The following is a 14,113-nucleotide window of genomic DNA, read 5'->3' on the forward strand; positions in this document are numbered from 1 at the left end:
AACCTGGACAGTGTTATCCAGGGCTGTGAGAACAGCCTGGGGATTTTTGAGAACCGGTCAGCTCAGGATGGATCCTGAGACGTGGGTTGCTCCATCCATCCCAGGGTGGAACTGGACTGCAGTATGTGGGTGCCACGGTAACTACAGAGTTCTGTGCACAAAGGACTGCGAGTTTGCTGAATTTCTTAGCTGAGATGGTTATCGAGGTCCTCAATAGAAGGCTCAACTGATGAAAGAGAAGGAGGGAAGCAATTTGCCGGCCTCCCAGAACACCAGATCCTTCAGTCCCCCAGATCCTTCTCCAGATGAACCTTCAGCCTTTCTTTGGAGGGGAGCTGCTCCGGCCCTGGGAGCATCCTCGCGGCCCCCTCTGGACCCGCTCCACGTCTCTCATGTGCTGGGGTCCCAGGCCCGGGTGCAGGGCTCCAGATGGGGCTGGCACCAGCTGGCGCTCTTTGGCTCTTCCGTCTCCCAGTGCCCTCAGCCCCTGCCCACACGGCTTCCTTCGGAATCCTTTGCCAGCAGCCCCGCTCTGCTCTGAACACAGCGCACAAACTCTCTCGAAGCGAGACGCCCAAAGCTGAGTGCGGCACTCAAGGTGTGTGTCGTGGCTGCAGGACTTTTGTTATCCGTACTCCACGTGGTAGAGCCGTGCCGAAGCTCGTGCTGTTCTCGTGGGCACGCTCCTGCAACCTGCCCCAGCCCCACTCTCTGGATGCCATCCCTTCCTCCTCCTGTGGCGCGCTGCTCGGTGTCCTTGGCACCGGAGCCCGGAGGACACGAGGGTGAGGAGGGCTGGTCTGGCACGCGCCTGAGCATCTCTTCCCGGAGGATCTGCTCCGCGAACTCCCCAGGCACCGAGGTGAGGCTCATGGCCTGCAGTTTCCCTCCGAGGGGCTCCTCAGAGCGCCGTTTCCATTCTCCAGTCGCCACGGACTTTGCCCAGCAGCCACGACCTCTCTAAGGAGCTGCAGAGCGGCTCGGCGAGCCCGGAGTCGGCCGGCTGCTCCAGCACGCGGCACGCACGGCGCCGGGCCCCAGAGACTTGGCCAAACGCAGCCGTCAGCTGGCCCTGCGAGCGCCACAACTGCGTGCGTTCGGTGCGCTGCCCCAACCCGAGCCGGCGAGCGGCGCCAAGCGGGCAGCCTGGCCTCTGGCCCTGGCTGGGGCTGCAGGCAGGGCTGTCGCTCTGCCCGTGTCGCTGCGCGATGCCAGGCGTCCATCTCTCTCTCTCTGACTGCTGGGCCCGCCTCAGCCGGCCCATTTCCTCTCGCGGCCTGGAGATCCCGCAGTTCCCTCTGGGCGGCTCGGTGGCTCCTCGGAGCTCCGTCCGGCTGCCCGTGTCAGCCCAGAAAGGCTGCGGCCCCTCCGCCTGGCTCTGTGCCTCAGCCCGGCTGTTGCTGAGCGCTCGCCGTGTCGCTGTCAGGGGAGCACCGGCCAGCCCGGCGCAGGGCTTTGGGAGGCTGGAGAGGAATGAGGAGCTGCCCCCCCCACGGAGCTGCACCCCATCTCAACACAGACGCGGTTCGAGATGATGTTGATGTTTTTATTTTTTGGTCAATAAGTCCAATTACAGATCTTACAAATGCCAATTTCAGATCTGACCACTGCCAATTTCAGATCTGACCACTGCCAATTTCAGGTCTTCCAAGTCCAATTTCAGATCTGACAACTGCCAATTTCAGATCTTACAAATGCCAATTTCAGGTCTTCCAAATCCAATTTCAGGTCTTCCAAGTCCAATTTCAGATCTGACAACTGCCAATTTCAGATCTTCCAAGTCCAATTTCAGATCTTACAAATGCCACTTTCAGATCTTCCACGTTCAATTTCGGATCTTCCAAGTCCAATTTCAGACGGTCAGTTTTTTCACCACCTTCCCGTGCACCTGCACTCGGTAAATGCAGGTGTATTCTGGATGTCCCCAGTTGCTCTGCACCAGAACCTTGATGTGGCGAAAGGCTCTGGCAGGATGATTCTGCAAAGGAAATGGGGAGGAACAAAGAAATTGCTGGGGTTCCAATTCCCACCCTGTGCTCCACGGCTCGCCCCTGCCAGTTGCTCCTGTTGCTCAGCAGCTCCAGACAGCGAGAGGAGCGTGGCTGTGCAGCCGGAGGGCTCCAGTTGCAGGCCTGTGGGAGCACAGGGAGGGGCAGGGAGCAGGCGTCCTCCCTGGCGTGCTGCCCCTGTCCTACCTGGAGCAGGAAGATGTCTAAGAATGCCTTCTGCACATCGAAGGTGAACGACCCGAGCGGAACCTCCTCTTCGCTGTCCACATCCAGCCCCTTGCAAGCAAAGCACAAGGATGGACGCTCAGATTCGTGCACCAAGAGCAAAGCCGTGCGCTGTGTCAGCACGGGGCTGCCCACCCCCCTGCCCCGGGGCTCGGGCAGCAGCCCGGCCCTGCTTCCGCTGGAGCTCAGTCTCGGCCTCGAGGTTTGCTCAGGAAGCCCGAGATGCTTGCCGAGCAAGGCTTAAGAAGGATGCCGGCTCTCCAGCTTAGGAAACATCACCTTGGGGCACTGCAGTGCTCGGCAGGCGGCGGGACACAGGGCTCTGAGGATGCCCAAAAGCAAGCCAGTCCCTGCTCCGGCACTGTGCTGTGCCCAGATCCCAGGCAAAAGAGCAAAGCAGTGACTTACAAAAACAGCAAATTCTTTCGGGGCACTGCTGGGGGAGGCAGCTGGAGTCAGCCCTGGGTCAACGTGTTCCAGAATGACACAAGAGGGCAGGATTTCAGCTGGCAACCCGATGACCACCTGGCCCTGATGTCCCTCCATGGGCCAGCACTGTCCTGGTGAATCGCCCGGCTGCAAACAGAATGGGAGAGCAGAGGATCAGGAGAGAGCGCTGGGGCCACCGCACTCCTGGTTCAGCTAAGGGCAAAGGCAGCGAGCGTCTGCGGGCCGTACTTGTGCTTGAGAGTGGCTCACGTGTGAGGAATGGGGCAGAAGCACTGGGCCTGAATTCCCCGCCCGACAAAGGGGCTCTCAGTGTCACCGCCAAGGGGAAGATGGCGGCTGGGAAAGCGTCGCAGTGGGAGCGTCTCTCTCCAGCACTGCTCCGCCGGCCCCCAGCTCTGCCCACCGAGGGACAGCTGGGATGGCTGTGGCACTGCGGTGTCGGCGGGGAGGAGATCTCTCACCCGGCTGGGACTGAGGAGCGTGGGCCCCACACACACAGCGCTTCAGCTCAGGTGAGGGGAAGCACCGATTTCCAGCACACCCGGCCCCGTATCGGACCTTGGGCTTCACGGCTTGAGCAACGCGCCGGGCCTGAGGGGAGACCCCCAAGGGGGAGCGAGGGGTGCAAGCAGCGCTGCTGATGGCCGCCACGATACCTGCAGGATGGTATCCGGAGGATTCACGGGGACGATGAAACTGTGGAGCCAGCAAAACCAGCACTTAAATGTGTAGGTAGGAGAAGTTCTGTGCAGGTCGATGGTACCACCTGTAACGATGGGGAGGAGATGAGTGCGAGAGGCAGCAGACGTGGAGGAGCTGAGGGGAGCAGGGCTTGCCTGCCTGTGTCCTCACCAATGCTCTTCCGTGCCCAGTCCGGCGTCTGATAGCACTCCTGCCGTGCTCTCAGCTCAGACAGCATCCGCTGGAAGGACAAGAAACCATGTCAGGACGCGGCCACGTCAGCGCGCAGCTCAGCGTGACTGCCAGCACCCGGAGGCCTGACACGCAAGGCCAGCCGCGTCCCGAGGGCTGTGAGCTCCGTGCTGGCCGGCACGAGGGGCCAGGACTGAGGAAGGATGTCCGAGCCCACGGCCACTGACCTGTGCCTCCGTGTCTTCCTCTATTTTGAGGCGTATCCACGAAGACGCAGTGAAATACACCTGGGTAGCGACTGCAATTGGAAAGACAGAGAGAAGGTCGTCAGCGCAGGGGTTGCTGCTGGTGCTGAGCTCATGCTGGCTTTTCCTTGGAGCCTGGGAATCCGCCGGTGGGCGGAGGATGTCGGGAATGGTGCGGGCTGAGGACACGTCTCTGCCCACAGCCTTCAGGGCACTGCAGCCCCGCGGCCCCGTGGTGCAGCTCGGTGCCCCAGCGCTGCTCCCATTTCCCCTGGCTGCACCCGGCGGCACCGAAAGCAGCGTGGCGGGCAGAATGCCAGCCCTACAGGGAGGCCAAAGCAAGGCCGACTCGAGGATGTCCTCGAGAAGCGGCACCGGGGCCGTGGGGTCCTCCTCGGTCCGCATCCTAACGCTGGGGGGACCGCAGCAGCTCTCGGGCTGAGTGGGACCCAGTGGTGGAGAGCAGCTGTGGAGCAAGCAGGCGGCCAGGATAGGAAGGCAGAAGTGCCGCGCTGGTGCTCCAGTGCCTCTGAAGGCCTCTGCTCACACGGACCTCATCCAGCACAGCCCCGTGGTCGCTGCGGGATGTTTGCTCATCAGGACTCACCAAGAAGCAGCAGAGACAGTGCGACGAACACTCTGGCGCGGTTCATCTTGTGCTGTGAAGCAGCAGCAGCCAGGCGTCTTGCAGTTCTTTTGGCTGCTTCATGCCACACTGAACGCTGTTGGCCAGCGGAGGCAGGACCTGATGCTGGTAAAGGCCCGCTCCCTTCCGCCGGCTCACAGAGGCTTCTGCGGGAGGAAAGAACCTGGTTGAGCACCGGTCCCACCGTGTGAGAGCCGAGGCAGGCGGCAGCAGCCTCCGCAGAGGCCCTCCCAGAGGACGGGCCTTGGGCTGCCCCCCGGCGCCGTCCCGGCTGCAGTGAGGGTCAAACCAGAGGCTTCCCCCGGCTGCCCCGCTCCCTGGGCCACCGAGGGCTGTGTGCTCGCTTGCCCCCGGCCCGATGCCGCTGGCCGGTTCCCCCCACCTCGTACCTCTGCCCCTGCGCTGATGTGTCCCCAGCGGGGACCTGCTGGCCCTTGCCGACAGCCCGGCTCCCTGCGGGGCACTTAGGTGCCCTGGGGCGCCTTGCGGTCGCAGCCTTTCTCCTCGCCATCGCAGCGAAGGTGAGCCCTGGAAGCGGCACGTCCTCTCAGCACCACGATCCCAAAAGCTCTGAGCCCACTGGGGCTCTGCCAGCTGCAGCCCTTGGCGGGCTGTGATGTCACAGAGGGCAGCTGTGATGTCACAGAGGGCAGCTGTGATGTCACAGAGGGCAGGGGCACAGCCGGCCCATGAGCAGGGCACGCCCAGCAGCTGGGGGCATGGAGGGCGATTTTGTGCTCCCCACTCTGGACCCGAGAGGAGGGCCGGCCACAGTTCAGCCTCGGGTCTCCCTGTGACGCACAGAAGCATTTCTTCATCAAATCACAGGATCTCAGCACCTGAGTTGGGTCGGAAGGCACCTCCCAGCCCCCCCAGCCCCACCGCGATGTTCGGACTCGCTTGGATGCTCAAGGAGGCGATGGAGGGGTTCGGAACACGTTTCCCTTTTGGACTCAAGGGACGGCCTACAGACAGAAATTGCTGTGGATGTTCTCCAAGCTCCGACCCCTTTCAGGCCCTACCTCCTGGCCACATGCGACACGCTCCCTTTCCCCACTGGCCGAGGAACTCGGGGGATCCATTCCCGGCTCGCCCACCACGTCACCCATCCGATGCCTGACAGCCTCCCTGGCGGCCTCGGTCCAACTTCTCTCTACATTCGGACCGGTTCTCTCCGACCTCCTGGCGCCTTTGGTAAATAAAACTCATTCCGAGGTCACCTTCAGCAGCCGAGTGGCGTCTCGCTTTTGTAAGGACAGCCCCTCGTTCCCCGCCGTCCCTTCATCCCCCCGGTCCCACCGCCCCTCCCGGTCCCACCGCCCCACGGGTCCTCAGCACGGAGCCCCGGCAGCCCGAGTGCAGCACCGCTGAGTGCCAGCCCTCGGGACGCTGCCGCTGCCCCCGTCGGACGTGCCGCCGTTCCTTTCGGCTCCTTGTCCTCGCTGCCGGCCGCTCTCGATGCCGCCAGCCGCACACGGCCTCTGTCCCAGCTACCACCCGGTGCCGTCACTGCTGTCCCTGGGCGCCATCTGTCCGTCCTGGTGCCTGTCCCCGCCGTCGCTGTCCCCTCGCGGTGTCCCCGTGTGCCCCCCCGAATCCCAATGGTGCCATCGCCACGGTCCCGGTCGTCACCCACTGTCACTGGAGTGGCTCTCCACGTCTGAGTGACGGAAGGACAGAATCCCTGTTTATTCATTGTGCCCACAGAAATGATCGCTCCCTCCATAAAGCTGATGGCCTGCCTTTTAATTAAGTGCCTGCCGTTAAGCAGGGGCCTTTGCCATATCCCAGAGCACCTCTGTCTCCAGGGCTCCCATCTGTGTGTTTTATCTTATCACTGGGAATCAAATGATGTTTCTGCATTAGAATTGTATAATATTATTTTTATTTTATGATCTCCACTATCATAATTCTTTTTGGGAGTCCCTCTACTTCACTTGGGGAATATCTCTGATAAGTTTACATCACTGATCCTCTAGACGAACCTTCCCAGGCACGCACACTGTATAGAGGTGTATAGATGTATATTTTGTCAGACACTGCAAGAACATCCTGCACGAGAGCAAACCAGAGAGCAGGGGATGGCAGCCCGAGGAAGCGCCTGAAGAGACATGGGAAGGCCTGGCATCATCCCCAGTGCTCTTTGTGCAACAAAGACTTTAAAGAAACTCGCCACATCAATAGGACAAGGAGAGCACCGAGACAGCTTGGAAACAACAGGACGGCTGCTGACTGACACCAGGTAACAAATAAATGAACAAGGAAATAGCAAATGTCAACCTTCTGATAAGACTGTGAACGTGGAGTACGCAGCCAGTGGGGAAACAGGGGAGGGGGGAGGCAAGGGGGAGCAAACAGGGTCTAAAGGCTGTCATGGCGTGTCCATAGGCGCTGCTGCTTGCAGGACGCCGCCATTGCAACCGCGAATCAAATCTGCTTTTATCAGAGATGCCGTCCTGACAAGATGACTTGGATATTTCCAACAGTGCTATCAGCGCGTAGAGGCAAATAGTTGGATTGTTTATAGTGAGAAATCGTATCAAAGAATGAGCGCACAGTGCGGGTTTTCACTCTCCCTTTCTCCAGCCCTGCCCCCACAAAAGCTCCCCGCTGTCCCAGCCGCCCCCTGCGGCCCATTTCCCGTTCCAGTACGAACGGGAGGAGGCTGCGTTCCTCAGCTGCCCCTTTCTCCAAACCGTTCCTGGGAGCGGTGAGTTCATTTCTCTTTGATCTTTTCCTACAGCGCCTGTTTCTCACATAAAGGCTCCGGCATCGCCTTTGTTTGCTCTACACCCATTACACCCTTAGAGCTCCAAGGACCTTTGCAGCGACCCCGCAGACCCTACAGACCCCTCTGCCCACTTATTCACCCCGTGTGTCCCACAGCCCCCCGGCGGCTTCTGCAGCCCTTCTGCAGTTCCACGTACGTCCTGCAGCGCTCCTGTGAGAATCCTTAGTTTTTTTTTGGCTCAAAGCTTGCTTCCTGAGGTTTTTCTTTGATAAGACTCTGAGTGACTTGTCAAGGAGGCAGCTGATGGGTGCTAACTGTGTGACAATCGATTTCCCTTTGGGAACATTTGCAAGCCCCTTCCCCCAGAGCTGCTTGCTCTGTAGAAGAGCGGAAGAGAGCGCTCAGCAGTGTTCACTGGCGGAAGATCTGGCCTGTGGCCAAACCGCTCCAGCTAAGTATGGAAGGCTGGGGGATGATAGCATTGTATCTTGTGAAGGCAAGATGCAAGTTGGTGCCTCCCTGCTTCCTCTTATCTGCTGGCAAGGCCAGAAAGATAAGAACAAAGGAGGTTCCTGCTGAGATCCCAGAGCCAGAAGCTGCCACCGCAAGGAGAACTGACTCAACCACCTTGGGTTTGAGCTGTCACTCCAAAAAGAGCTGACTCAACCACTTTGAAGCATTGAAAAAGGGCCGTCATCACCATGGTCGTCGTCGTCATTGGCAACAGGACAACTCTGCCTGACGACCCACCGCTACTGAAGATCAAAGACTGAACTAGGAACCTCGCTGGATCCATGGTGGTGCCTATCTCCCTCTTGCTGCCTATAGAGACTCCTTGCTTCTTCTTTCCTATCTTTTCTATCGCCCTCCTTCCCTTCCCCCATTACCCTAATTCATAACAGTGTCCGTTCTCCCCTTCCCCATTTCCCTGATTAAGATTTGTAATAAACTGGTCGGACCAACATTTGAACCGTTGCTTCTTAATCTCACGCCGGGTATAGAGATAATAAAAGAACCTCCTCTCCCTCCTATAAATTGGAGCGAGACAGCTCCACAGCGCCCCAGGCTCCTACAAAATCGACGGGGCCCCTGGAGCATCCCTGCAGCACCCCGATAGCTCCCGGCACGCCACGGCGCCCCCCAGCAGCCCGATCCCCATAGGCTCCATAGGCCCCACAGCCCCCCTCCAGCCTCCCAGCCCCGCTCCCGGCGCCGCCGTTTCCCGACAGTCCCCGCGCAGCCGCCGAGGGTCGCGTTTCCCGGCGCGCCCGGCGGCGGTGGCGGCGGGGCGGAGCTTCGGGTGGGCGGGACCGTCTCCATGGGCGGGGCCGCACGCAGCCAATCGGGAGAGGGCGCTCGGCGGCCGCGTTGCCATAGAAACGGCACCGCCCCCATGGCGGCGGGCGGTGCGGAGCGGCGGCTCCGGTACTTGACGACACGGGAGGTGGCGGAGGCCGGGCGGCCCCTGCTCAGCGCTCTCGGCCGCGTTTACGACCTGGGCCCGCTGCTGCGGGAGCGCCGCGGTACGGGGGGGGGCCGCTGTGGGGGCGGGTCCCGGTGTGGGGGCTCCGAGTCCGACCTTCTTCCCCAGGTGGCGTCACCCTGGCCCCCCTGCTGGCCGCCGTCGGCACCGACGTGAGCCGCTGCTTTGACCCCGAGAGCGGCGACGTGAGTGGGACGGGGGGCGGGAGCGTCCCCGGGCTCGGGGGGCTTCGGGGCGGGGCGGTGCTGTACCGGCGGAGCGGGGGAGGGGTCCCGGCGCAGTTTTCGGGGCCCGGCGCGGTGCCGGGCGGTCCCGGTGCCGGTGTTTGCAGTCCCAGGGCGGCGGGGGTGCGAGCTGGGCGATCCCGGTGCGAGGCGGGGATCCCCGCACGGGCGGGACGGGGCGGCGGCCTCCGATCCCGGCCACGCGCGTCAGGCGTCCCTCCCACCGGCAGCCGCTGCCCCGCGTGGAGCCCTGCACCGGCCAGACCGGCTCCCGGTACCCGCTGGGGACCCCGGGCGGCTCCCGGCCCCTCGCGCCGCGCTCAGACGGGGTCCTTCCGCGGCACGCCGCGTGGTGGCGGGACCCCCGGCTGCAGGTGGGACGTCTGACGGCCGCCCCCCGCCTGTTGCGCCTCTGCAACGCCCTGACGGGCCAGAACTGCGTCATCGAGGTCAGTGGGACGGGGGGCACCCGGGCCCCGAGATACGAGCCCGCTCCCCGGTGGGATCCTGCTGTACCCAGCGACGTGCTGGGAACCTCGGCCCCGTCCCCTTCCCTTCTCACGGTCCCCTAGGTGTGCGGGGAGGAGCCGGTGGGAGCGGCGCTGCGGCGGGCGCGGGGCTGGCAGGAGCAGCTGGAGAAATACACGGCGTGCTACGGCGGCGTCCCGCTGAACCCCCAGCTCAGCCTGGAGCAGAACGGGATCCCGGACAGCACCTCCGAGCTGCGCAGCCTGCGCCTCGACCCCAAGGACTTCATCCCCACCGTGTTTCTCTACTTCAACGATGACGCTGGCAGCGCCAGGGAAGGTGGGACCTTTAAGCACCCCCAAAACCCTAAGATAGGCCCCTCACCTCCTCAAAACGGACCTCCCCCCTTGTCCCCTCCCACCCGGAATGCACAGGACTCCCCAAAAAACTCCCCAGGACCCCGTCCTTCTCAGAACCCTTAAAACCCTTCAGACTGCCATAAAACTTCCCAGGACCCCCAGACCACCCGAAAACTTCCGCCCCACTCTTCCTTTTCCAGCCCTGCAGTGACATCTTCCCCACCCTGGGCTGTGGATGGTACTATGGGGGCACTACGCCCATTCTGGATTCCAGTTGTGTTTTTGCAGCACAATAAAGCTGTTTTTTTTTTTAATTATTATTTGTTGTTGAAAAATTGTTCTGTGCGTGGTCACGGTGGGGCAATGCAGGATCCCGTGGTTTAGGGGCACCCCTGAGGATCTGTTTGCGAGGAAGAGCCTGGTGCTAATGAGCAGCCCTGCTAACAAAGGGCAAACGACCCCTCAACATGTGACCCTGCTGTCCTTCCCCCGTGACGATCTCCCAGCGGCCCTGAGGAGCTCCTGTGCAGATCCAAGGCTGCTGTTGGTGTTCTGGTCACTGCGGAGGAAGGCTCCCACCCCGTGCACCCATCTGCTGTGCACACCCGCCGGTCACAGCTCAACCTGCCATGGGACACAAGGTCGCATCCTCCCAAGGGGCTGGAAGAGGGGGGATTGGACACGATCCCACGGCACCCCTGGAGCCCCTAAAGTCCCTGTGTCCTTAGGGGTTCTATGCTTTTTTTGGTTTTTTTTTTTTTGGGTTTCAGTGTTCCACCTCAGAACTTCATGCAGTGTATGGGGCATTAAAGTGTCCCTGCCCCAATCCCAGGTACCGATCCCTGTGCATTGCAGCAGTCCTGGGATCTGGCCCTTCCAGCTGGGGCCGCTCTCTGGCTGCCTTGCACTGGGTGCTGGAGGTGTTTTCCTGGCCGTTCCAAGCTGTTCAGGTTTGACTCGGTCCCAGGAACTCTCTCTCTCTCATCTTGTCTGTTTTATTCATCTCCATTTCAATTTAATTGTATCTATTGTGATATCTTGTATCCCGCTATTACAGTACAATCAGTTTTCCTCCATAGATTGCTGCCGCTGCTCTTCTCCTCCCTTCCTTCCTTCCCATTTCTGTGGCACTGGGGTGGGGGCAGGCAGAGTCCTGGTGCCCTGTCACGGATGTAGATTGATCTGGTCAACGCCGTGACACATTATTACTGAATTATGTGATTAATTCTTTCTTGCAAAACTGTAATAGTTGTTAAATGTTCCGAACAATGCGAATATAGCGTTAGGGATCAGAAAACAACTTGTTCTGTCAGGATAAGAAACTGCCAGCAAAAGAAAAATAGATGTAGCAACCATCAAAGGAGTTGGGGCCTCTCCACGAGGCCGAACCGCCTCACTCCTAAGGAGGCTGGGACGTGCCAGGCACCAAGAGCCTCCCCTGCTTTTCTGCCGAGCTCATCTTTGTGGAAAGGACAGGCAGATATCCGCAAAATAATGATCAGGTGTGGAATAAGTTAATTAATGAACTACGGATTTACGCTTATGAGCAAAGATTTGTTTGTTGAGTGTTTCCATGTTTAGTGAAGCGTCAGGAAGATTGTGAACCTGCGATACTCAGCCAGTGAGGAACCAGGGCAGAACGAGATCAGCGTCGGGGAATAGGGAATAAAAGATGGAACTGTTCTTCTGGGTGCTCTCCTGCTTGCAGGAGGCCCAGCATCGCAACTGTGGGAATCAAATGTTGTTTCTGCATTAGAATTGCATAATATTATTTTTATTACATGATCTCCGCTATCATAGTTCTTTTTGGGAGTCCCTCTACTTCACTTGGGGAGGATCTCTCATAAGTGATTTAAACTTACCGTATAGACGAACCTTCCCAGGCACGCACACTGTATAGAGGTGTATAGATGTATATTTTGTCAGACACTGCAAGAACATCCTGCACGAGAGCAAACCAGAGAGCAAGGGATGGCAGCCCGAGGAAGCGCCTGAAGAGACATGGGAAGGCCTGGCATCATCCCCAGTGCTCTTTGTGCAACGAAGACTTTAAAGAAACTCGCCACATCAATAGGACAAGGAGAGCACCGAGACAGCTTGGAAACAACAGGACGGCTGCTGACTGACACCAGGTAACAAATAAATGAACAAGGAAATAGCAAATGTCAACCTTCTGATAAGACTGTGAACGTGGAGTACGCAGCCAGTGGGGAAACAGGGGAGGGGGGAGGCAAGGGGGAGCAAACAGGGTCTGAAGGCTGTCATGGCGTGTCCATAGGCGCTGCTGCTTGCGGGACGCCGCCATTGCAACCGCGAATCAAATCTGCTTTTATCAGAGATGCCGTCCTGACAAGATGACTTGGATATTTCCAACAAGACCATTCCCCCTTGTCCTAGCATGGCTCATAATCACCACTGCCCTCCTCTTTATACGCTCCCCTCAAGTACTGCAAGGCCCTGGAGCCTTCTCTTCTCCAAGCTAAACAAGCCCAGTTCCTTCAACCTTTCTGCTTAGGAGAGGTGCTCCAGCCCTCTGATCATCTTATCGGCCCTCATCTGGACAAACTCCAAGAAGTTGCCTTGTTATTAGACAAGACCAATTCATTTTTTATTTCTTTATTTTATTATTTTCCATCCTGGCTGGCGTCACAGCCTCTTCCTGACCCCTGCCTGCCTGCCTTGGAGGCCTGGCTGGAGTCCCGGCCCCTGCCTGCCTGCCTTGGAGGCCTGGCTGGAGTCCCGGCCCCTGCCTGCCTGCCTTGGCAGCCTGGCTGGACTCGTGGCCCCTGCCTGCCTGCCTTGGCAGCCTGGCTGGAGTCCCGGCCCCTGCCTGCCTGCCTTGGAGGCCTGGCTGGAGTCCCGGCCCCTGCCTGCCTGCCTTGGAGGCCTGGCTGGAGTCCCGGCCCCTGCCTGCCTGCCTTGGAGGCCTGGCTGGAGTCCCGGCCCCTGCCTGCCTGCCTTGGCAGCCTGGCTGGAGTCCCGGCCCCTGCCTGCCTGCCTTGGAGGCCTGGCTGGAGTTTCGGCCCCTGCCTGCCTGCCTTGGCAGCCTGGCTGGAGTCGTGGCCCTGGCCTGCCTGCCTTGGCAGCCTGGCTGGAGTCGCGGCCCCTGCCTGCCTGCCTTGGCGGCCTGGCTGGAGTCTCGGCCCCTGCCTGCCTGCCTTGGCAGCCTGGCTGGAGTCGTGGCCCCTGCCTGCCTGCCTTGGCAGCCTGGCTGGAGTCGTGGCCCCTGCCTGCCTGCCTTGGCATCCTGGCTGGAGTCGTGGCCCCTGCCTGCCTGCCTTGTCAGCCTGGCTGGAGTCTCGGCCCCTGCCTGCCTGCCTTGGCGGCCTGGCTGGAGTCGCGGCCCCTGCCTGCCTGCCTTGGCAGCCTGGCTGGAATCGTGGCCCCTGCCTGCCTGCCTTGGCAGCCTGGCTGGAGTCTCGGCCCCTGCCTGCCTGCCTTGGCAGCCTGGCTGGAGTCCCGGCCCCTGCCTGCCTGCCTTGGCAGCCTGGCTGGAGTCGTGGCCTCTGCTTGGGTCAGCTGGAGTCGTGGTCCGTGCTTGCGTTGGCTGGAGTCGTGGTCCCTGCCTGCCTGCCTTGGAGGCCTGGCTGGAGTCCCGGCCCCTGCCTGCCTGCCTTGGAGGCCTGGCTGGAGTCCCGGCCCCTGCCTGCCTGCCTTGGAGGCCTGGCTGGAGTCCCGGCCCCTGCCTGCCTGCCTTGGAGGCCTGGCTGGACTCGTGGCCCCTGCCTGCCTGCCTTTGCAGCCTGGCTGGAGTCGTGGCCCCTGCCTGCCTGCCTTGGCAGCCTGGCTGGAATCGTGGCCCCTGCCTGCCTGCCTTGGCAGCCTGGCTGGAGTCGTGGCCCCTGCCTGCCTGCCTTGTCAGCCTGGCTGGAATCGTGGCCCCTGCCTGCCTGCCTTGGCGGCCTGGCTGGAGTCTCGGCCCCTGCCTGCCTGCCTTGGAGGCCTGGCTGGAGTCCCGGCCCCTGCCTGCCTGCCTTGGAGGCCTGGCTGGAGTCCCGGCCCCTGCCTGCCTGCCTTGGCAGCCTGGCTGGAGTCGTGGCCCCTGCCTGCCTGCCTTGTCAGCCTGGCTGGAGTCGCGGCCCCTGCCTGCCTGCCTTGGCATCCTGGCTGGAGTCGCGGCCCCTGCCTGCCTGCCTTGGCATCCTGGCTGGAGTCGTGGCCCCTGCCTACCTGCCTTGGCAGCCTGGCTGGAATCGTGGCCCCTGCCTGCCTGCCTTGGCAGCCTGGCTGGAGTTGTGGCCCCTACCTGCCTGCCTTGGCGGCCTGGCTGGAGTCTCGGCCCCTGCCTGCCTGCCTTGGCAGCCTGGTTGGAGTCTCGGCCCCTGCCTGCCTGCCTTGGCAGCCTGGCTGGAGTCGCGGCCCCTGCCTGCCTGCCTTGGCAGCCTGGTTGGAGTCTCGGC

General features: G+C 61.1%; 2 protein-coding genes across 2 annotated transcripts in view; one reads left to right on the top strand and one right to left on the bottom strand.

The window, feature by feature from the left end:
- SV2A (synaptic vesicle glycoprotein 2A) overlaps positions 1-14,113 on the bottom strand; it is a 234,886-nt gene that overhangs the window by 78,756 nt on the left and 142,017 nt on the right.
- Positions 8,561-10,026, top strand: LOC125685691 (cytochrome b5 domain-containing protein 1). Its single transcript, XM_048928977.1, has 5 exons — positions 8,561-8,702; positions 8,771-8,847; positions 9,117-9,335; positions 9,459-9,693; positions 9,914-10,026. The coding sequence occupies exons 1-5, from the start codon at positions 8,573-8,575 to the stop codon at positions 9,922-9,924; spliced, it is 672 nt and encodes a 223-aa protein (XP_048784934.1). The 5' UTR covers positions 8,561-8,572; the 3' UTR covers positions 9,925-10,026.

This window comes from Lagopus muta, chromosome 29 (genome assembly GCF_023343835.1).
Source record: "Lagopus muta isolate bLagMut1 chromosome 29, bLagMut1 primary, whole genome shotgun sequence".
Classification (NCBI taxonomy): domain Eukaryota; kingdom Metazoa; phylum Chordata; class Aves; order Galliformes; family Phasianidae; genus Lagopus; species Lagopus muta.

Excerpts from the sequence above, each read along its gene's own strand:
- LOC125685691 (XM_048928977.1), top strand. The coding sequence starts at position 8,573 with ATGGCGGCGGGCGGTGCGGAGCGGCGGCTCCGGTACTTGACGACACGG. Across the intron at positions 8,703-8,770 it reads GCTGCTGCGGGAGCGCCGCG|GTGGCGTCACCCTGGCCCCC; the intron begins GTACGGGGGGGG and ends CTTCTTCCCCAG. Across the intron at positions 8,848-9,116 it reads TTGACCCCGAGAGCGGCGAC|CCGCTGCCCCGCGTGGAGCC; the intron begins GTGAGTGGGACG and ends TCCCACCGGCAG.